At 44.7% G+C, this 21,368-nt stretch overlaps 2 protein-coding genes across 16 annotated transcripts in view; one reads left to right on the forward strand and one right to left on the reverse strand.

Moving 5' to 3' along the window:
* The window catches only part of LOC144285016 (uncharacterized), a 293,890-nt gene that overhangs the window by 183,600 nt on the left and 88,922 nt on the right, over positions 1–21,368 (reverse strand). Inside the window, exon 6 of one of the 15 annotated variants that reach the window (XR_013353395.1) lies at positions 1,939–2,559. The exons of the other annotated variants lie outside the window; for them this stretch is intronic. The gene's annotated coding sequence lies outside the window, so the exon portion shown is untranslated. Of the gene's footprint in view, positions 1–1,938; positions 2,560–21,368 lie in introns of those variants that run through there. 15 annotated transcript variants of the gene reach the window in all.
* On the forward strand, positions 9,139–15,880 carry LOC144285001 (prolactin-inducible protein homolog). The gene is made up of 4 exons (XM_077850213.1): positions 9,139–9,299; positions 11,238–11,343; positions 15,224–15,338; positions 15,655–15,880. Exons 1-4 carry the CDS (start codon positions 9,205–9,207, stop codon positions 15,774–15,776), a joined length of 438 nt encoding a protein of 145 aa, XP_077706339.1. The 5' UTR covers positions 9,139–9,204; the 3' UTR covers positions 15,777–15,880.

The following is a 21,368-nucleotide window of genomic DNA, read 5'->3' on the forward strand; positions in this document are numbered from 1 at the left end:
GATAGTGGGGCCTGCTACACCTTCAGGGTCCGAGGTGATGAGGCCGGTCCTGGCTACTGGATATGAGGGCTTGGCCTGAGTGGTGATGCCAGCTGCTGTGTCCAAGACAAGGTACATGGTGGTCTGACCATGTCCCTTGGTCAGACCAGTTGTCTGCATCACTGTCCCGACCTGGAAGAGCCACCTGTACCCTCGGCCACCCCTCAGAAAGAGCACGTCCAGGCGTCTGCTATCAAGGTCACTGAAGTGCCGGAGCAGCCACCTGGTTCAGTGCAACAACAGGCTTTGGCCCCTGATTAACATCCTGAACAACCTCAGGAGCCCGCTCAGCTCCCACTGTGTGGCCTGGTGCACCTTCAGGGCCTGAGGTGATGGAGCGGGTCCCAGCTCCTGCCTGAGGGCTTGGCCTGAACCGTGATGCCAACTGCTGAGTCCAAAACAAGGTACATGGTAGTCAGACCTCTGAATCACTGTCCCGACCAGGAAGTCGCACCTGCAACTTTCGGAGCCCTTGAGGCAGAACAGGCCCCACCACCGGCTATTGAGCTCATCGCTGTGCTTGAGCAGCCACCTCACTCAGTAGAGCAACCGGCTTCGGACCCTGAGCACTGAACCACCTCAAGAGCCCGCCTGAGCTCCGACTGTGGGGCCTGCTGCACCTTCAGGCTGGAGGTGATGGAGCTGGTCCCGGCTACTGGAGCTGAGGGCTTTGCCAGAACCGTGATGCCGGTTGCTGACTTCCATACAAGGTATAGTTGGGCAGTCCTCGAATACTGTCCCGACCTGGAAGAGCCACCTGCACTCTCGGCCACACCACAGGAAGAGCATGCCCAGGTGTTTGCTATCAAGGTCACTGAAGTGCTGGAGCAGCCACCTGTCTCAGTGCAGCAACCAGCTTCGGCCCCCGAGGAGCATCCTGAATCGCCTCAGGAGCCTGCCCCAGGTCCAACTGTGGGGCCTGCTGCACCCTCAGGGCCTGAGGTGATGCAGCCGGTCCCGGCTGCTGGAGCTGAGGGCATGGCCTGAGCGATGATGCCAGCTGTTGTGTCCAAGACAAGGTACATGGTGGTCAGATCTCTGAATCACTGTTCCGACCTGGAAGAGCCACCTGAACCCTTGCGAGCCCTGGAGGCTGAACAGGCCCTACCACTGGATATCGAGCTCATCGATGTGCTGGAGCAGCCACCTCACTCAGTGGAGCACTCAACTTCGGACCCCGAGCTCTGAACCACCTCAAGCACCCGTCTGAGCTCTGACTGTGGGGCCTTCTGCAACTTCAGGGCCTGAGGTGATGGAGCTGGTCCCGGCTGCTGGAGCTGAGGCCTAGGCCTGAGCAGTGATGCCAGCTGCTGAGTCCACATCAAGGTACATGGTAGTGAGACCTCTGAATCACTGTCCCGACCTGGATGAGCCACCTGCACCCTTGGCCACTCCGCAGACAAGCATGCCCAGGCGTCTGCTCTGGAGTCATACCCCACCTGCCTAAGTGGAGCCACCAGCCTCAGCCCCCAAGCAGCAGCTCGTGATGGCTGATGCCCAACAGAAGGCTTCCCCTCCCCTCTCATTGTGCTGTTTCTATATTTTTTGTTTTTCATAAACCTCTATAATTGCTTCATGAATTTTATTTGTTTTAAAGGATAAGTTAACTTCGTACAAAATTTCCTCTGATGCTTTTAAATTATATGTCGTGGTACTTTAGGTCCATTCACAGTGTCACACAGACGAGACCAGAAGGTACCTGGGCCACATTTCCACCACAGAGACAGCCGACTACTGACCATCGTGCCCACGCCCTCCCTGCCGTCCCTGCAGCCACTGCCTTTCTCCCTGTCTCTGTAGCCTTTCCTCCTCTGGGACGTGCGTGTGTCTGGCTGTGGCCTCCTGGCTGTGGCCTCCTGTCTCTGCCGCAGACACGAGAGCGACTCATCATCTTCCCAGTAGTTAAGAAACACGTCATTTTTACTTCAAAGCCATATTGCTGAGTGAACAAATATCACGTGAAGCCCCCAAATGAAGTATTTTCATTGTCCAGGATAGGTTCCCCCTGTGTAATGTGTCAGGTTCCTTAAGGTTTCAGACAGATAATATTTACTTCCTCAAATAAGGATTCCAACAGGAAGAAAAGAGGACATTAACCTTCTACCAAGAAGCAATCTGGCAGGGCACGCGGTTGGCTCCTCCAGGGCTCTCCCTCTGCGCGCAGCGGGAGGTGCGGGCATGGGGGTGTGTGCATGGGTGTGACGGGTGGGGAGGGCCCTTGACTTGGCCCTGGTCCTCCCGGAGGGGGGCACCGTCCCTCTTGTCCCTGGGGGCATTCTCAGGGGACACACACGGTTTCTGCAGCCGCCCTGGCCGGGGAACCACTGAGCCCCTTCCAGTTGCATGACTCTGAGCCAACAGGGAAGAGCCCATCTGTGCCAGAAATCTCTGTTTCAGGAGCACCGGGTCCTCGAGCACAATTCCTGGAACACGTGGTCCTCCCCTTCTTGGAGCACCGGCTGTGGGCCCCTGTGCCCGGGCTGTCCTCATGAAAGGTGGAGCCTCGATAGAAGGAGGGACCTGGAAAGGACAGAGGAGCCGGGAAACACCAGGGAGGACGATCCGACAGCGAGGCCTGTCCGGGGCCTGGGAGCGACGCCGGAGCCGGGAAGAGCCTGTCCTGCGCACCCTCGTGTGTCGTCCCCACAGCACACCTGCCCTGAGTCCTGGAGCACACCTCGCCCAGGCCCTGGCCCGTCCCAGCCCCTGCCCTGGCAGGCACTCCAGCCCCGGGGCTCAGCTTCTAACTAGAGCACCCAGGCCCTGCCTCCAGCCAGCGGAGGTGTGCAGGCGGGGCACCCTGTCTGCGTGCTCCCTGTCCATCCTGGCTGGGCCCCTTCCCCTCGGGAAGGAAGCTCGGCTGGCAGCGTGGCTCACTGGGTCACACACGTGACCTGAATGTGGTCTTCTGGATGTAGCGCCAGCAAGAACCACTTGTTCATCTGTGAGCCAGAGAGACGGTGACAGTCACACTGGGTGCTCAAGCATGTGGCAGGATGGACAGACCCTCAATCCTGGGCCACTGGATCCTAGGCCTATCCCCACCAGGACCCTCGGGCTCCCCCAGCAGTGACCTCCTCCCCAGCTGGCCCCAACCTTGGTAGCCCTCAAGTTTCGGTTGTGTGCGAGAGGCAGCTGTGATTCCTGCCCATGACATCGAGGGAGGAGAAGCGGGGATCCTTCTCCTCCCACAACATCGGGTTCAGGGGAGTCCATGTGATGTGAAGCTGCAGGAGAGCCCTGGGTCAGTAATCTGTGTCTTCTCTGCCACGAGGTGCAGCTCCCCAGGCAGAGGAGACAGAGCCTCAGAGAGAGGAAGGTTGGGGCTCCCCCTGCGGCAGAGAGAGAAGCACCATGGAACAGGGAGCTAGTGGGTGAGGACAGCTCTGAGCACCAGGGGAAGGGCTGCCAGGGGCCGGGGCGCTGCCCTCTTGCTCAGGGGGACGGGCTCTGTGTGGGTGGGGAGCAAGCGGCCAGGCTTCATCCTACAGAGGTTTCCATCAAAAATGAAGTCAAGAGGCAGGGCAAGATGGCAGAAGAGTAGGGTCCCCAGATCACCTGTACCCACCAACTTAGCTAGGTAAATTTCAAATCATCCTGAAAACCTACGAATTCGGCCTGAGATTTAAAGAGAGAACAGCTGGAATGCTGCAGTGAGAAGAGTTCGTGCTTCTATCAAGGTAGGAAGATGGAAAAAAACATAAAGAAATAAAAAGCCTCCAAGGGGGAGGAGCCTGCTGTGCGGCCGGGGAGCACGATCCCAGCGGTGCAGGCCCCGGAGCCCAGGGCGCCAGGGGACACAGTCCAGGATCCAGTGCTTCCCTTGGGACAGGCGGAGGCCGGGAGGACACAGGACAGCGAGGACACTCCTGCCTCTGGGGGTCCCAAGGTATGCAGGTCAGCACCCCTGCCACCCCCAGAGCATCCAGGCCCCTGCGAACTGGGAGCTGTGGTAGTTACTGCGGGAGCTGACTCTAGGGCTGGACAGCTGGCGGCTGCCAGTGTGGTTGTCCCTCCTGGTGTCACCCTGCAGCTGGTACTCAGCAGGGGCCTCACAGGATGAACAGCTCCTACTGAGCCGTGCACCTGGGGGGGGCAGCTCCCCCAGGTGCACACACCTGACAATCAGCACAGCAGGCCCCTCACCCAGAAGACGAGCTAGAAGGACAGGGGAAAAGCAAGTTATTGACCAAGCAGCACTGGAAAGTTCCAGGGGAAGTCGAGGGATCTACAGTATATACAATCAGAGGATACCCCCCCTTGTTTTTTGTTTTCTGTTTCTTCCCCCCACCCCTTTATTTTTCTTTTTCTTTCTCTTTCTCCTTTTTCCAGTACAACTTGTTTTGGCCACTCTGTACTGAGCAAAATGACTAGAAGGGAAAACTCAACTCAAAAGAAAGAATCAGAAACAGTACTGTCTCTCACAGAGGTACAAAATTTGCATTAAAATTCGGTGTCAGAAAGCCAATTCAGAAGCACAATTATAAAGCTACTGGTGGCTCTAGAAAAAAGTGTTAAGGATTCAAGAGACTTCATGACTGCAGAATTTAGATCTCATCAGGCCAAAATTAAAAATCAATTAAATGAGATGCAATCCAAACTGGAGTTCCTAACGACGAGAGTTAATGAGGTAGAAGAGTGAGTGACATAGAAGACAAATTGATGGCAAGGAGGGAAACTGAGGAAAAAAGAAAAACAAAAGATCATGAGGATAGGATAAGGGAAATAAATGACAGCCTCAGAAGAAAAAAATCTACATTGAATTGGGGTTCCCGAGGGTGCTGAAAGGGACAGAGGTCCAGAAAGTGTATTTGAACAAATCATAGCTGAGAACTTCCCTAACTTGGGAAGGGAAATAGGCATTCAGATACAGCAGATAGACAGATTCCGCCCCCCGCCCCAAAATCAATAAAAACCGCTCAACACCTACATTTAATACTGAAACTTGCAAATTCCAAAGATAAAGAGAAAATCCTTAGAGCAGCAAGAGACAAGAGATCACCAACGTGTATGGGGAGAAGCATTAGGACAACAACAGACCTCTCCACAGAGACCTGGCAGGCCAAAAAGGGCCGGCAGGATATAATCAGGGTCCTAAATGAGAAGAACCTGTAGCCAAGAATACTTTATCCAGCAAGGCTCTCATTCAGAATAGAAGGAGAGATAAAGAGCTTCCAAGATAGGCAGAAACTGAAAGAATATGTGACCTCCAAACCAGCTCTGCAAGAAATATTAAGGGAGACTCTGTAAGACAAAGAGGATGCCCAAGGAAATAATCCACAAAAACAGGGACTGAATCGGTATCATGATGGCACTAAATTCATAGCTTTCAATAGTAACTCTGAACGTGAATGGGCTAAATGATCCCATCAAAACGCATAGGGTTTCAGACTGGGTAAAAAAGCAAGACCCATCCATTTGCTGTCTACAGGAGACTCATTTTAGACATAAGGACACCCACAGCCTGAAAATAAAACATTGGGGAACCATTTACCATTCAAATGGTCCTCAAAAGAGAGCAGGGGTAGCCATCTTTATATCAGATAAATTAAAGTTTATCCCAAAGACTGTAGTAAGAGATGAAGAGGGACACTATATCACACTCAAAGGGTCTATCCAACAAGAGGACCTAACAATCATGAATATTTGTGCCCCGAATGTGGGAGCTGCCAAGTATATCAATCAATGAATAACAAAGTTAAGACACACTTAGATAATAATACACTTATACTTGGTGACTTGAACATAGAGCTTTCTAAAATTGATAGATCTTCTAAGTACGACATCCCCAAAGAAACAAGAGCTTTAAATGATACACTGGACCAGATGGAGTTCACAGATATTTACAAAACTTTACGTCCAAACACAACTGAGTACACATTCTTCTCAAGTGCACATGGGACTTTCTCCAGAACAGGCCACATACTGGGTCATAAAACAGGTCTTAATTAATACCAAAAGATTGGGCTCGTCCCCTGCATATTTTCAGACCATAACAATTTGAAATTAGAACTAAATCACAAGAAGAAGTTTGTGAGGATTTCAAACACGTGGAGGTTAAGGACCATCCTGCTAAAAGATGAAAGGGTCAAACAGGAAATTAGGAAAGAATAAAAAAGATTTATGGAAACTAAGGAGAATGAAGATACAACCGTTCAAATTCTTTGAGATACAGCAAAAGATTTCCCCTGAGGGGGAAATACATCGCAATACAAGCATCCATCTAAAAACTGGAAAGAACTCAAATACAAAAGCTAACTTTGCACCTAAACAAGCTGGAGAAAAAACAGCAAATAGATCCTACACCCAGCAGAAGAAGAGGGTTAATAAAGATTTGAGCAGAACTCAATGAAATAGAGACCAGAAGAACTGTGGAACAGATTAACAAAACCAGGAGTTGGTTCTTTGAAAGAATTAATAAGAAAGATAAACCATTAGCCAGCCTTAGTAAAAAGAAGAGACAAAAGACTCAAATTAATAAAATCATGAATGAGAAAGGAGACATCACCACCAATACCAAGGAAATACAAATGATCTTAAAAACATTATGAGCAGCTATATGCCAATAAATTAGGCAATCTAGAAGAAATGGACACATCTCTGTAAAACCACAAACTACTAAAACTGGAACAGGAAGAACTAGAAAACCTGACCAGGCTGATAACCAGGGAGGAAATTGAAGCAGTCATCAAAAACCTCCCAAGACACAAAAGTCCAGGGCCAGATGGCTTCCCAGGGGAATTCCATCAAACGTTTAAAGAAGAAACCATACCTCTTCTACTAAAGCCGTTCAGAAAGATAGAAAGAGATGGAATACTTCCAAACTCTTTCTGAGGCCAGCATCACCTTAATTCCAAAACCAGACAAAGACCCCACCAAAAAGGAGAATTATAGACCACTATCTCTGATGAACACAGATGCAAAAATTCTCAACAAGATATTAGCCAATAGGATCCAACAGTACATTAAGATTACTCACCATGACCAAGTGGGATTTAACCCCGGGATACAAGGCTGGTTCAACACTCATAAAGCAATCAAGGTGATAGATCATATCAGCAAGAGAAGAAAATAAGAACCATATGATCCTCTCAATAGATGCAGAGAAAGCATTTGACAAAATACAGCATCCATTCCTGATCAAAACTCTTCAGAGTGTAGGGATAGAGGGAACATTCCTCAACATCTTAAAAGCCATCTACGAAAAACCCACAGCAAATATCATTCTCAATGGGGAAACACTGGGAGCCTTTCCCCTAAGATCAAGAACAAGACAGGGATGTCCACTCTCACCACTGCTATTCAACATAGTACTGGAAGTCCTAGCCTCAGCAATCAGACAACAAAAAGACATTAAAGTCATTCAAATTGGCAAAGAAGTAGTCAAACTCTCCCTCTTCGCCGATGACATGTTACTGTACCTAGAAAACCCAAAAGACTCCACCCCAAGATTGCTAGAACTCGTACAGCACTTCAGCAGTGTGGCAGGAAACAAAATCAATGCCCAGAAGTCAGGGCATTTCTACACACTAACAATGAGACTGAAGAAAGAGAATTTAAGGAGTCAATCCTATTACAATTGCACCCAAAAGCATAAGATACCTAGGAATAAACCTAACCAAAGAGGTAAAGGATCTATATCCTAAAAACTACAGAACATTTCTGAAAGAAATTAGGAAGACACAGAGACGGAAAAATACTCCATGTTCATGGATTGGAAGAATTTATATTGTGGAAATGTCAATGCTACCCAGGGCACTGTACACATTTAATGCAATCACTATCAAATACCATGGACTTTCTTCAGAGAGTTCGAACAAATCATCCTAAATTGTGTGGAATCAGAAAAGACCCTGAATAGCCAGGGGAATATTGAAAAAGAAAACCAGAGCTGGGGGCATCACAATGCCAGATTTTAAGTTGTACTACAAAGCTTTGGTCATCAAGACAGTGTGGTACTGGCAAGAAAACAGAAACATGGATCAATGGAACAGAATAGAGAATCCAGAAGTAGACCCTCAACTCAAGGGTCAACTAATACTCGACAAAGCAGGAAAGACCATCCACTGGAAAAAAAGACAGTCTCTTCGATAAATGGTGCTGGGAATGTTGGACAGCCACATGCAGAAGAATGAAATTAGACCATTCTCTTACACCAAACACCAAGATAAACTCAAAATGGATGAAAGATCTAAACGTGAGACAAGATTCCATCAAAATCCTAAAGAAGAACACAGGTAACACCCTTCTTGAACTTGGCCACAGCAACTTCTTGCAAGATACATCCATGAAGGCAAGGGAAACTAAAGCAAATATGAATTACTGGGACTTGATCAAGATAAAAGATTCTGCACAGCAAAAGCAACAGTCAACAAAACTAAAAGACAACCTACAGAATGGGAGAAGATATTTGCAAATGATGTATCAGATAAAGGGCTAGTATCCAAGATCTATAAAGAACTTATTAAACTCAACAGCAAAGAAACAAACCATCCAATCATGAAATGGGCAAAAGACATGAACAGAGATGTCACAGAGGAAGACGTAGACATGGCCAACATGCACATGAGAAAATGCTCTGCATCCCTGGCCATCAGGGAAATAAAAATCAACACCACAATGAGATACCACCTCACACCAGTGAGAATGGGGATAATTCACAAGGCAGGAAACAACAAATGTTGGAGAGGATGTGGAGCAAGGGGAACCCTCTTACACTGTTGGTGGGAATGTGAACTGGTGCAGCCACTCTGGAAAAGTGTGTGGAGTTTCTGCAGAGAGTTAAAAATAGATCTGCCCTACGACCCAGCAATTGCACTGCTGGGGATTTACCCCAAAGATACAGATGCAGTGAAACGCCGGAACACCTGGACCCCAATATTTATAGCAGCAATGTCCACATACATGCTAAGTATACTAAGTAAATAGGAAGGAGGGATAATCTAACTCCTCTCCCAATCTGTAACAATAGCTGAATGTTGACTTTTTCCATAGAAAAACAAACTTTAGCTCAACAAGGAAAGGGCATGGGTGGGAAGGATAATTGGGTAACTGACCACATGGATCCTCTTGGCAACTCTCCCACTTCCTCGATCTGCATATAAGGAGTATGCTGGGCACCGGGGCCAGTACTTCTCTAGGACATCACATCCTGTCTTCTCCAACATGCACCTTCTCCAGCTCCTGTTCAGAGCCGGCCCTGCCATTCTGCTCCTGGCTTTCTGTCTGCAGTTCAGGACCAACAAAGCTGAGGAAGACACGTGAGCCAAGCCTTTCTCTCCCTCACAAAAATCCCTTCAGGGAGGGCTCCTAACCTAGCCTGGAAATCTGTTTATCCCTTCCTGATGTCCCTGAAACTTAGTCTTAGGGAATCTCATAAATCCCATGTCAAGTCCCACTTCTCTCCTCTTAGGAAGCTCTAGTAACTTCCCTCCTATATTCACTTGGTGCTTTTAGGTTGTCCAGGGAAACATGGCTCCCAGCGTGTATAAAGCCTGTAGTTAACAATCAGTCTTGCTCTATGGCTCTGGTCCACATCCTGTCCATAGTCTTTACCTTTATTAGATTTATGCTCAGTGAACTTTACATTCTCATACCTTGCCTCCTAGAACAGAAGGTTTAGCAGGTCTATGAGTTCCAATGATAGCTTTGAGCAGTTTTGGCAGGACTCACTAAAGGATCAGAGGCCCTGATCACTGAGCCTTGATACCATAGTCCAAGGTTGAGCTAGCCCAGCAGCTTAGACATTCTGTCCTATTCTGAAGCCCAGAGACAAAAGCAAGTACACACTCACCCCACTACCCACACTAGGACCCAGGAGCACAATTTCAGAAGCCAAATCATTGAAGGTACATATTTGAAGCAAGCAGGAAAACTAGGCAAAATGAAGTCGGAAATGGAGCCAGGGTCTGGGGGAAGCAAGGACACTTAGAAATTCTAGAGGGTTTTCTCTATAGAAGTATGGTCTTAAATGCTGGGTTTTTGGATTGTGATTCTGATGGTACCCTCTGTGACACAACTAGATACCCTGTCCTGGAGTAAACCATTCAGAGTTTTTGACAAGTCGGTGTAGTGCAGGCAGCGTCCTAAAAAACCTTGAGTAGGGACAGGTTCAGAGATAAATGTCACCCCGTGTAGCCCTGAGGGGGCAGCAGTTGTCGAAATAAGCTGTGCTAATTAGGGTGATCAGCCATCCCTGTTTGCCCAGGAATTTCTTGGTGTTAGCACTGAAAGGCCCTCATTTCGGGAAGCTTCTCATTTCTGGGCAAGCTGATCCAATCACTCATTCTAGCTAAGTGGATCATCTTATGAATCCTAAATTCATTTACAAATGACAGGAATTTTCACACGCCTTTCCTGTGCACTGAGCACCAGAGTAACTGGCACAAGCAATGAAGTATCTCCAAAATCAGAGATGTTTTATTCTAGGAAAATGAGACCATAAGGCATTGCAGCCAAAAACCTGAATTCCCTCTTGTCCCACCCAACACCAAAGGAGCTCAGCCAGGAGTTTCCGGGAGACAGAAAGTAACTTTCCTGGTCCTGAAACCAGTTCTCCATGACAGAAGAATCTTTGACTTCTCTCTGCCTCCATTTCCTTTTCCCATCAGATTGTGTTATGTGCCTTGAAAGTAGGGTGGCATCTAAAGCTCCCAAATACGGTCATGTGTCCAAATTCACTGCAGACATACAGGAATACAAATTCTTAGGCCCCACCAGGAACCAAAGAAGGAAGAGCTCAAGGATGACTCAAAATTCCTCCAGTGCATTAAGATGTTTATAGTTTAATAGGATTCTGTTGTTACGGAATATTGTACTAATGATGACTTGAACCCTCCCACTTAGTGGACAATCAATAGAACCTGCAGGATTTTGTTTGGAAAAAATGACGATGCTCAATGGGCACTAAAGAGGGCATATGAGATGAGCACTGGGTGTTATATGTTGGCAAATTGAATTTAAATATAAATAAATAAATAAAGCATCAAAGTTGATTAAACAAAACAAAGTCTGTAGAAAATAATCGAACCAAACAAGAACCAAAGATTCCCAGGGGTTATGATGCTCAGCAAATGATTCAGATCTCATCATTCCCTTCCCCTTGCACCTTCCCTGTTCCCTCTGCTCTGCTCATTGTGCCCCGATCTCTTGTGGGCAGACCTTTGATCTCTGTCCTGCTTCTTTCTTCCCATAACCAGCCGAAAAGTGTTATCAATGGAAGTGCAGATGCCCAGAAAAGCAGCACCAAATGAAGAAATCTCTGTGACAGTTATAGTTCAAACAGAATTGAGAGAATGTATGGTGGTAAGTAGAGGCCTGGGGAAGTGAACTCAAGAAAAATCTGACTCCTTAGTTATGAATACAATTAGACTAATCTCTCAGTTTAATGTTGCATATTATACTTAATAATAGGATGAATAACAATCCTTATGCTCCCAATTCTCACACATGTTATGCTACTCGAGCCTCAGAACAATCATCAGATCTTGGGGCAGATTACTATTCTTGTTTTACAGACGAGAGCCTGGTCCAGAGAGGTATAGGAAGGATGAGAAGGAAAGAAGGAATGAGTAGTGAGAAAAGTCCAGCTAAGAGGGAGAAGAGAGGAAAAGGCATAAGGGCTGGGGGAGGAGAGGTAAGAATTCCTCCAAGTCCTGGGCATGATTGTTCGAGATGAAGGGTGGGATAGGAGGTTCTGACAAAAAAACCTGCACCCTCATCCAGTGGTTTGAGGCAGGTGGGCAGAAGAGGTATGGTGCCGAGAACACATGGGATACGACTGCCTCCTCTAGAGTAAGCTCTGAGCAGAGGCTGTGTTTATCACCCCTCTCTTTGCTCTTCTGCTCTATCATCACAGGTTCATCCTTGTTCCAGCCTCCTCTCAACAAGGAGCCCACACTCTCCTCACCACTTTCTCTAATTCAGCAGTTGTGGGAGGGAGGTCCAATCCTTTTACTAGATCAGAGGTTCTCAAATGGAAATGTGTGTTGAGACTCGCCTGTGCACTATCGCTCCTGTCTGGCTGTCTGGGCCATGAGGAGAAGGGACCTGTGCCGGTTTAGTCCATGGAGACTCTTCCCCAGGGAAGAGTGTGTCCTTCTCCTCACTGCCAGCAGCCTTCTCATGTGTTGTCACACACACACACACACACACACACACACACACACACACAATTTGCCCCTTGTTAGCTGGCACTGTTCTAGGGCCAAGACCCAGATGTCTCCCCTTGCCTCTTTCTAGAATAGCACTCTCTCAGGCAGCACGAGTGTTTCCCTACAGGAGTTTCCTAACTCAAATTGGATTTAAGTATGATGATTAAATCAAAAACAAAATTAGGAGCATGAGGATTGCTATTCATTAGAATATGTCCTAGACATGGCCCCATACCTGTAAGAGAAAGACTCTGGTCACTGAGTAAAGAACAGCATAGCTGCTTTGTCAGATTTGTCTGTTTACACCTCAAGAATTTGCACCTTGTATGTTGATTGGAGGTGGAAGGGAGCCACATCATAATCTTTCAATTCTGTTTATTTATCATAACCACAGGTGACAAAAGGAATGAGAATGTGTGCATAAAAGTCCTGTGATCATGGTAGTTTCTGGTGATGATAATAAAAGTCTGTTTCTACCTCTGAGAAAGTGATGAGTATAAAAAAAAAAATGTGTTTAATCAACAACATCCCACATAAAATAATTCTGTGCTGCTGTGGCTAATAGGACTATATTTTAAGAACAATGCTAATTACAATAAAAAGGCAATCTTTAAAAACTTACCCAGGTACAAGGAATCTCATAAAATAAATGATATCGCAAATTAGAATTTATGGGAAATTTTGTTAGTCTGGTCAACCAATTTTTTAGACTTTTTTAAAAAAGATTTTACCTATTTATCTGAAAGAAAGAGAGCAAGTGAAAGGAGGAGGGTGGCAGGGAGAAACAGACTCCTGGCTGAGCAGGCAGCCAGTGGAGCTCTTATGACCTGAGCCAAAGGCAGCCACTTAACTAAGTGAGCCATCCAGGTGTGCTTGTGATTAATCAATATTTATTTGTAGCTTCCAATATAAAAAAAATCTGTCTATAAAAACATCTTCATATTTTTAAATGCTAAGAAAACATAAGTCTTCTATGTGTGAAGATTCTAGTACCGAACCCTCATTTTTTAAACAATTGTGTTTTTACAAGCAAAGTTTTGATCAAGTGAGGTATTAGGATCACAAATTTAAAATAGATTATACTCTCAATCGTGTATTGGATTATAAAGATTGTATAATCTTTTTTTTAAGATTTTTTATTTATTCATTAATGAGAGGCACAGAGAGAGAGAGAGAGAGGCCGAGACACAGGCAGAGGGAGAAGCAGGCTTCACGCAGGGAGCCTGACATGGGACTCGATCCTGGGTCTCCAGGATCATGCCCTGGGCAGAAAGCGGCGCTAAACTGCTGAGCCATCCGGGCTGCCCACATTGTATAATTTTTTAAGGTTGAAGAGAATTTACGGCAAACCACAGTACTTAAACATTTGTGGTGTAGAGCATTTTGCTGGTCTCGTGAAGTCTAGGGAACATATCAGAAAATTGCTTTTAAATGTGTGCCTGAAATGCATTGGATTATACAGGGAAACTACCATCATGAAACACAGTGATCGGATTATTAAAAACAAACTTTTGAGGGGTGTCTTGGTTGTTCATTTCACTAAGTGTCTAACTCTTGATCTCACCTAAAGTCTTGATATCAGGGTCCTGAGTTCAAGCCCTGTGTTGGAGCTTAATAAATAAATAAATAAATAAACAAACAAACAAACAAACAAACAAATAACTTTTAAGCTGGTACTATTTACATTCTTTATCAGTACATTAGCTAAAAAGGCAATATATTTAAAATGTAAACAAGTTAAATTTTATTTTATAAAGATTGTCTATGTAATGGCTCTTGTTGCTCTTGTTGCTCACCTTGAATAAGTAGCTTCTACTGTGTACTGGGTTTTGACAAGTGGATTCCAACGGATTTGGATTTTTTTGTTTTGAGTATTTAAGTGCTGAAAATTCTAATCCATTGGAATAAACTGTTGTAAATGCCAATAAAAAGGGAAACCAGGCAACGGTAGGTTTCTTGAAAGAAACGCCAGGATCTCCAAAGTAAAATTCTAACGGTGAGAATGCTTGAATACACCGTTTGTAGCTGACAGGCTATTCGGTGCACGGTTGCCAGTTAGCTGGGCAAGCCTCAGGAGATGGGCAGACGGCCCTGGCCATGACCATGCAACCTCATGATAATGTCCCTGGGTTCAAGGTAGTGATCAGAACAGGCAATATTCTGAGTTATATAAACCTATAAGTGATGCAAACATATCTACGTTTCTCTCCATGATAAAATCACGCTTACGGCTAATGCCACTGAGGATTGTTGATGACGTAACAGAACACTTAATTTTAGTGACGGGTTAATAAAGATACAATTTCTTTCCATCCGAGTTCACAGACTCAGTGAATTCTATCTACAGACCCCTGAGGGTCTATACACCCCAGGATAACACCCCCTTGCTGGACACTAATCAGACAAAAGCTTCCTGATGCTGCTGAAGCTTACATATCTCAAATTGTAAAGCCCTCTCAAATTAAAAAAGGAAAAAGAAAATTTACCTTCGAGATTTTGCTTGTTAATCTAACCAACAGTTTGGTAGGTAACTGTTTCCCTCTCACAGCTGAGGAAAGAGAGACTGAGAGCTGTCACTTCAGTCATCAAAGCACGATTCTGGCAACAAGTCCTGGTTTTGGCCTCCCTACGCAAAAGCCAAGCTGTGGTCACAGACAGGTTCCTGAAAGCCCTAGCCAGGGAACCAAAGTAAATCTGCTCCCCAGATGAAGGCTGCCCCAGAATGTGGTCTCCTTGTCTTGTCAATTCACTAACTCTTCCCATCAGAGCCAAGCCCCGTGGTAGCGCTATAGCAGGAATTTGAAGACATGTTGACAGGAAATCTTCTCACATAGACTTTAGTTCCCAAAATGATACTACAAAATTGGACTCCACGGTGCCTCTGGTCTATATCTGTACCTGTTCTTTGTGCACGAAGGATGTTGTCCTCCTCCTCCTCCTCCTCCTCTTTCTTCAGATTCCCTTATCTTTCTCTCCCTTTACAACTCCCCAGACTAACACAAGGTCCTCTCTTCCCACCTCCTCCTCCTCAGATTCAATGTTCCCTCCTAAGTCGCAATCCAATGGAAGGGCCTTTTAACTATGTTTACACTGCCTGTCTCTGTGACAGTAATCCAAGAACTTTCTACTGGGACTTCGGAGTCAATAGTAAGTACAGGGGTCATTCAAGGGAAGAACGATCTGCTAGGGTGGGGGAAAACATAAAGAAAGATGTGACTCCAGATGTGGAGCAGAGTGTTGGGGCAGAAGGGTAGAGACAAAGGAGGGAAGAGGGGAGAGTAGATGGGGACTATGCCCAGGCGTGAAAGGTGAGAGGTTGTGTGAGAAAAGCTAATAAGGGAGATACATTTGCAAATGATTTGGGGAAACTGCGCCCTAGTGGGGAGGTGCCTGAAGCTAGGAGAAAAGCCAAGAAATGGGGTTAGACTGTTATCAGAGAACATCTTTGTCCTTTCTCTTTCAGAAACGATGTCAATAATAGCATTGACCCACATTATTGATAAAGAAGATATCTGCCCTTTCAAAGCAGTGGTGCCCAATGGACCAAAATATTTTTATATGGTGAAGAACATAACAGTATCTTGATCTTGTTGGAAGCTCTTGTCTAACTACCCCCCAGGGTGGTTCCACAAAGAAAACTTGGCTGGAGTATCTGTTGTGGTCTGTGAAATAAACTTCTCACAAACTTCTCTGTGTTCAGTTGTGTCTTCTCTTCCAAATCTACCCCAAAGGAGCCTCAGAGCCCCCAGAATTTCTAGAACTTTGTTCTCTCAAAGAACTGTTACTGAGGAGAGTTTCTCATTGCCCACTGGTATGCAGAGTGAGAAATGAAGAAATAAAGAAGACTCATGGAATCTGAAATTCTCTGGGTTCCTAAATATGATGCCTTTTCCCTATACCCATGACCTGTGTTTCCCTACTACAGGGGAAAACTCAGAAAGCTAGGTAATGCCAGGTGTTAGTGGAAAATGAGGGGCTCTGGGAGCAATTAAGCACTGCTGATGGCCTTTTGGAGAAAACCATCTGATATTACTTAACCAAATCAATTCTACACCTACCATATGACCCAGCACCTGCACAACTAGAAGCTACAGTAAGAGACCCTGGGCTCATAGGCCAGTATGTTCTAGCTATGGAAAACAAAGCACCACTGAATAGCCAATGTTCTAAAATATATTCCTCATCTTGAAGGACATCCCTATAACCCTAAACAGTGTGATCTCCAAGCTATCTCCTTTGCTGCTCATTTATGAGTTTTATCCAGCATGCTGTAGGCAGCCAGCAGTTTCCTGATGATGCCATTAAGGGCAAACTGGTAGATTCCTTGATCACATACCCATTGTGGCAACCATTTCATTTAAAAGAAAGATTCCCTTAAAATAAAGAGATACTAGATGAGATTCCATGTCTATGGCCAACAAGCACATGAGAAAATGCTCCGCATCCCTGGCCATCAGGGAAATACAGATCAAAACCACAATGAGATCCCACCTCACACCAGTGAGAATGGGGAACATTAACAAGGCAGGAAACCACAAATGTTGGAGAGGATGTGGAGAAAGGGGAACCCTCCTGCACTGTTGGTGGGAATGTGAACTGGTGCAGCCACTCTGGAAAACTGTGTGGAGGTTCCTCAAAGAGTTAAAAATAGATCTGCCCTACGACCCAGCAATTGCACTGCTGGGGATTTACCCCAAAGATACAGATGCAGTGAAACTGACTGAGGTAATATATTTTACAAACACATGCTGTGATGTTGCAGCTTACTTCCTCAAGGGGACCCAGTCTCTCTTTGAATCAATAGGCTCTGAGAGCCAACTCTGATCTGGATACTAGATGAAGGACTATGATTTGCCATTATGTTAGCCAACATCAGCCTTCCACTTACTCAGTCTTGAACTTTTAAGTTAAGCAATCCTCCACTGTCTTTCATTCTTCTCCTAAGAACACCATGATCTATTCGCCATCACCAAATAATACCTGATGGCCAAAGTTCCCATTATAATTTTAACCTTGCTGCCAGTTACTTTAATTATGACACCCTTGTCTCCAATACTGAAGTGCTAATTCCAGGCCTCTGCTAGTCCAGAATCTTATAAACCCCACTGACACAAGGGAACCTAGATCTATAGCAGCAGTTTCTATTCCACCTCAAACTAAAGAGGACAGTCATCAATGAACTTGACAATTACAGTGTTCCACCCCCTCCACTAGCACATTCTTTACTGTTTTTAATTTTTTTATTTAAATTTAATTTAATTATCCAAAGCTGGAGGCATTACAATTCTGGACATCAAGATGTATTACAAAGCTGTAACAATCAAGTCAGCATGGTACTGGCACAAAAAACAGACACATGGATCAGTGGAACAGAACAAGGAACCCAGAAATGGACTCTCAACTGCATGGTAAATTAATCCTTACTGTATCTCCAAAGCGTATGTCTTCTGGGATAACTCAAGTAGCAAAGTCATCTAATTGATTCTCTGACCTTGTATAATATATCCAGTCTGGCACCTCTCCCCCCTAAATCTTTTGAAACCTTCCTAAGTACTCTGACCAGACAGTTTGAGCATATCCACATCATTTTCTTTAGGTCACCACATTTCAAACTTTGAGGGACCACCCCAGCAGAATTTCAAAATGATTCCAGGTATTCTTTGCCGGGAACTCAAATTAGTTAAATCAAATTTAAACTTAAATACTGAGTCACAGGAGAGTGCCTCTCTGTAAGCACCTTCCAAAATCCCAATGATCCTTACCCTGTGACATTCATGCCTTTGCATAATTCCCTTCCCTTGAAAGCATGCAAGAGCAATGACTTCCTCCTAACCAGTGGAACATAACAAAGGTGATGAGATGTTACTTATCTACTTAGGTTATGTAAGATAGTGATTTGAACCTTATTAATAGACTCTTTCCAATGCTGGCTTTGATGAAACAAGGTGCCATTCTGGAAAGGTCTACATGGCAAGCAACTGAGGATGGCCTCTGGCCAACAACCTGCAAGGAACTGAGGCCCTCAATCCAACAATTCACAAGGAGGTGAATCTTGCCAACAATCACATATGCTTGGAAACAGATTCTTCCATAATTGAGCCTTCAGATGAAAACTTAACCCTGGCTAACACCTTGATTGCAGCCTATGAAACATCCTGGAGAAGAGCTGTGCTGTGTCTAGAACTTTTAACTACAGAAACTATGAAATCATAAATGTGTATGTTTTCAAAAGCCACTATATATATTATAATTCATTACTCAGCAATAGATAACACAGGCTCAGTCTCAATAAATGCTTTTTGAGTAATATTATATTTTGTCTTTTATGATAAAAGACAGTCAAAATCGATTCCCAGACATGATCTCCTCATTCCTGTTGATAAATACTGTCAACACCATGGGGGGCGAGAGGGCAGGAATCTTTGGGAAAGTTCTCCAAGGGGTGGGGGGAAGCTGCCAAGCACCATTTTCCTTCAGCCTAGACACATGGATACCTGTGGAAACCGGCACAGTGCCAATACTCTCCACTACCTTGCTAATAGTGGATCCCACCCCTGTAGTCTTCTGTGGATCTGCCCCCTCCAAGCCCAGCCTAGGCAGGAGTCCACCCAAAGCAGCATCACAAGCATGGCAGTGAGAAAGCAGCCCTGATAGGGGTCAGCAACACCCCAAAATGATTCTTGCCTTGGGTAGAGGGGCCACATACCAGTTCAACTATAGCCCCAACAGTGGGCTGGAAGCAAACATTTGGTCTAACTGCAGGCCCTGGCAACCAACAAAAGCTTAACAGGGGACAAAACAGGGAGAGTGACCTGCACTTTGGTGCTACTGAAGCTCTGGAAAACACCTGATTTAACACAACTCAAGCCCCAGGCAGCCCCAGACTGGCCCACTAACAACAAAGGGACCAAACTACCCAAACAGGCAAAGAAAGCCATTGCAGACAACTGGACTAAAGGCAAAGGTGGTTTATGCACAACAGTACACAGAGGAGACAACCTGAAGTACCAGTTTCTGGTGAATAGGGGACATTGCACCATGGGGCACTACAGGACCTCTTCTTCATAAAGCCACTACTTTCCAGAGCAGAAGACATAGCTGACTTTATTAATACATATAAACACACACACAGAGTTAGACAAGATGAGACAGAGGAGTATGTCCCAAATGAAAATATAGGACAAAATCACAGCAAGAGAGCACAACAAAATGGATATAAGTAATATGCCTGATAGAGAATTTAAAGTAATGGTCATAGGAGTGCGTTGGTGGCATAGTCAGTTAAGCATCTGACTCTTGGTTTCTGTTCAGGTTGTGATCTCAGGGTCATGAGACTGAGCCCGTCGTTGGGCTCCACACTAAGCATGGAGTCTTCTTAAGACTCCTTTCTTCTGCCCCTCACCCTCTCTCAAATAAATAAATAAACAAACAAATCTAAAAAAAAAAAAAAGAATGGTCGTGAACATACTCACTGGACTCAAGAAAAGGGTGGAAGACCTCAGTTAGACCCTCAACAAAGAGACAGAAGACATTAAAAAGAAGCAATCAGAAACAAGAAACACAATAACTAAAATTAAAAATACACCAGATGGAATAAATAGACTAAAGGAAGCAGAAGAACAAAGTAGCAATATGGAGGACAGAGTAAATGGAAAGCAATCAAGCTGAACAACAGAAAGAAAAAAGAGTAATGAAAAAACCTGAAAGTATATTAAGGGAGCTCAACACCACCATCAAGCATAGGATTCCTGGAAGGAAAAGAACGAGAAAGGGGGTAGAAAATTTATTTGAAGAAACAATAGCTGAAAACTTCCTGGATCTGGATAAGGGAACAAAAATCCAGATCCAGGAGGCACAAAGAGTCTCCAGAAAAATCAACCTAATTAAGTCCACACCGAGACACACACTAATTAAAATGACAGAAAATAGTGATAAACAGAGAGGTTTAAAAGCAGCAAGAGAAAATCAAACAGTTATATACAAGGGAAAACCCATAAGTCTATCAGTTGAGTTTTCAGCAGACACTTTGCAGGCCAGAAGGAAGTGGCATGATATATTCAAAGTGCTAAAAGGAAAAAATCTGCAGCCAAGAATAATCTAACCAGCAAGGCTATCTTTCAGAATAGAAGGAGAGGTAAGGGTTTCCCAGAGAAACAAAATCTGAGGGAATTCATGACCACTAAACCAGCCCTATAAGAAATGTTAAAGGGGACTCTTAAGTGGAAAAGAAAAGACCATCAGGAGTAAGAAAAATAGAAAGAAAAAAAATTAAGTATATCTATAAAAATCAGTCAAGGGAATCACAAAAAAAGGATGTAAAGTATGATACCATATACCTAAAATATGAAGGGGGTAGTGAGGAGTGAAATTTTAGTGGGTTTTATTTAAGATTCTATCCATTTAGGGGCACCTGGGTGGCTCAGTTCATTGAGCGTCTGCCTTTGGCTCAAGGCATGATTCCAGGGTCCTGGAATCCAGTCCTGTGTCAGGTTCCCTGCTCATCACCTTGCTTGTACACACACACTCTCTCTCTCTCTCTCTCTCTCTCTTATATAAATGGATTAAAAAGATTCTATCCATCCATTTGAGAGAGACAGAGCTCCCTCAGAGAGCACAGAGGGAGACTGAGAAACACCTAAGCAGAGAGCCTGATGCAGGCTTCATCTTGACCTTGAGATCATGACCTGAGTCATGACCAACTGAGTAACCCAGAAATTGTAGTGCTTCTAGAATGGGTTCAAACTTAAGTGGCCATTAACTTAATATAGACTGTGATGTGCATAATACATTACATATAAATCTAAGGTAACCACAAGTCAAAAACTGTAATAGATATGCAAAAAATAGAGAGAAAGGAATCTAAGTATACCATTAAAGAAAGCAAGCAAGCGATGAAAGAAGACACAAGAAAAGAACAGAGTAGGACTACAAAAACAACCATAAAACAAGTAACAAAATGGTAATAAATACATGGCTATCAATAATTACTTTGAATGTAAATGGACTAAACACCCCAATCAAAAGAAATAGGGAGATGCAATTGATAAAAAACAAGAAAGACCCTTCTATGTGCTACTTACAAAAGACTTATTTCAGACCTAAAGACACATGCATATTGAAAGTGAAGAGATGGAAAAGAATTTAGCATGCAAGTGGAAGTAAAAGGAGAGCTGGAGT

The sequence above is a fragment of the Canis aureus genome, chromosome 15 (genome assembly GCF_053574225.1).
Source record: "Canis aureus isolate CA01 chromosome 15, VMU_Caureus_v.1.0, whole genome shotgun sequence".
In the NCBI taxonomy this organism is placed as follows: Eukaryota; Metazoa; Chordata; class Mammalia; order Carnivora; family Canidae; genus Canis; species Canis aureus.

Bases quoted from the DNA above. Each gene is read 5' to 3' on its own strand.
- LOC144285001 (XM_077850213.1), top strand. From the start codon at position 9,205: ATGCACCTTCTCCAGCTCCTGTTCAGAGCCGGCCCTGCCATTCTGCTC. The intron at 9,300-11,237 runs GTGAGCCAAGCC...TCCCATAACCAG, and splicing joins AACAAAGCTGAGGAAGACAC to CCGAAAAGTGTTATCAATGG. The intron at 11,344-15,223 runs GTAAGTAGAGGC...CCTCCTCCTCAG, and splicing joins AATTGAGAGAATGTATGGTG to ATTCAATGTTCCCTCCTAAG.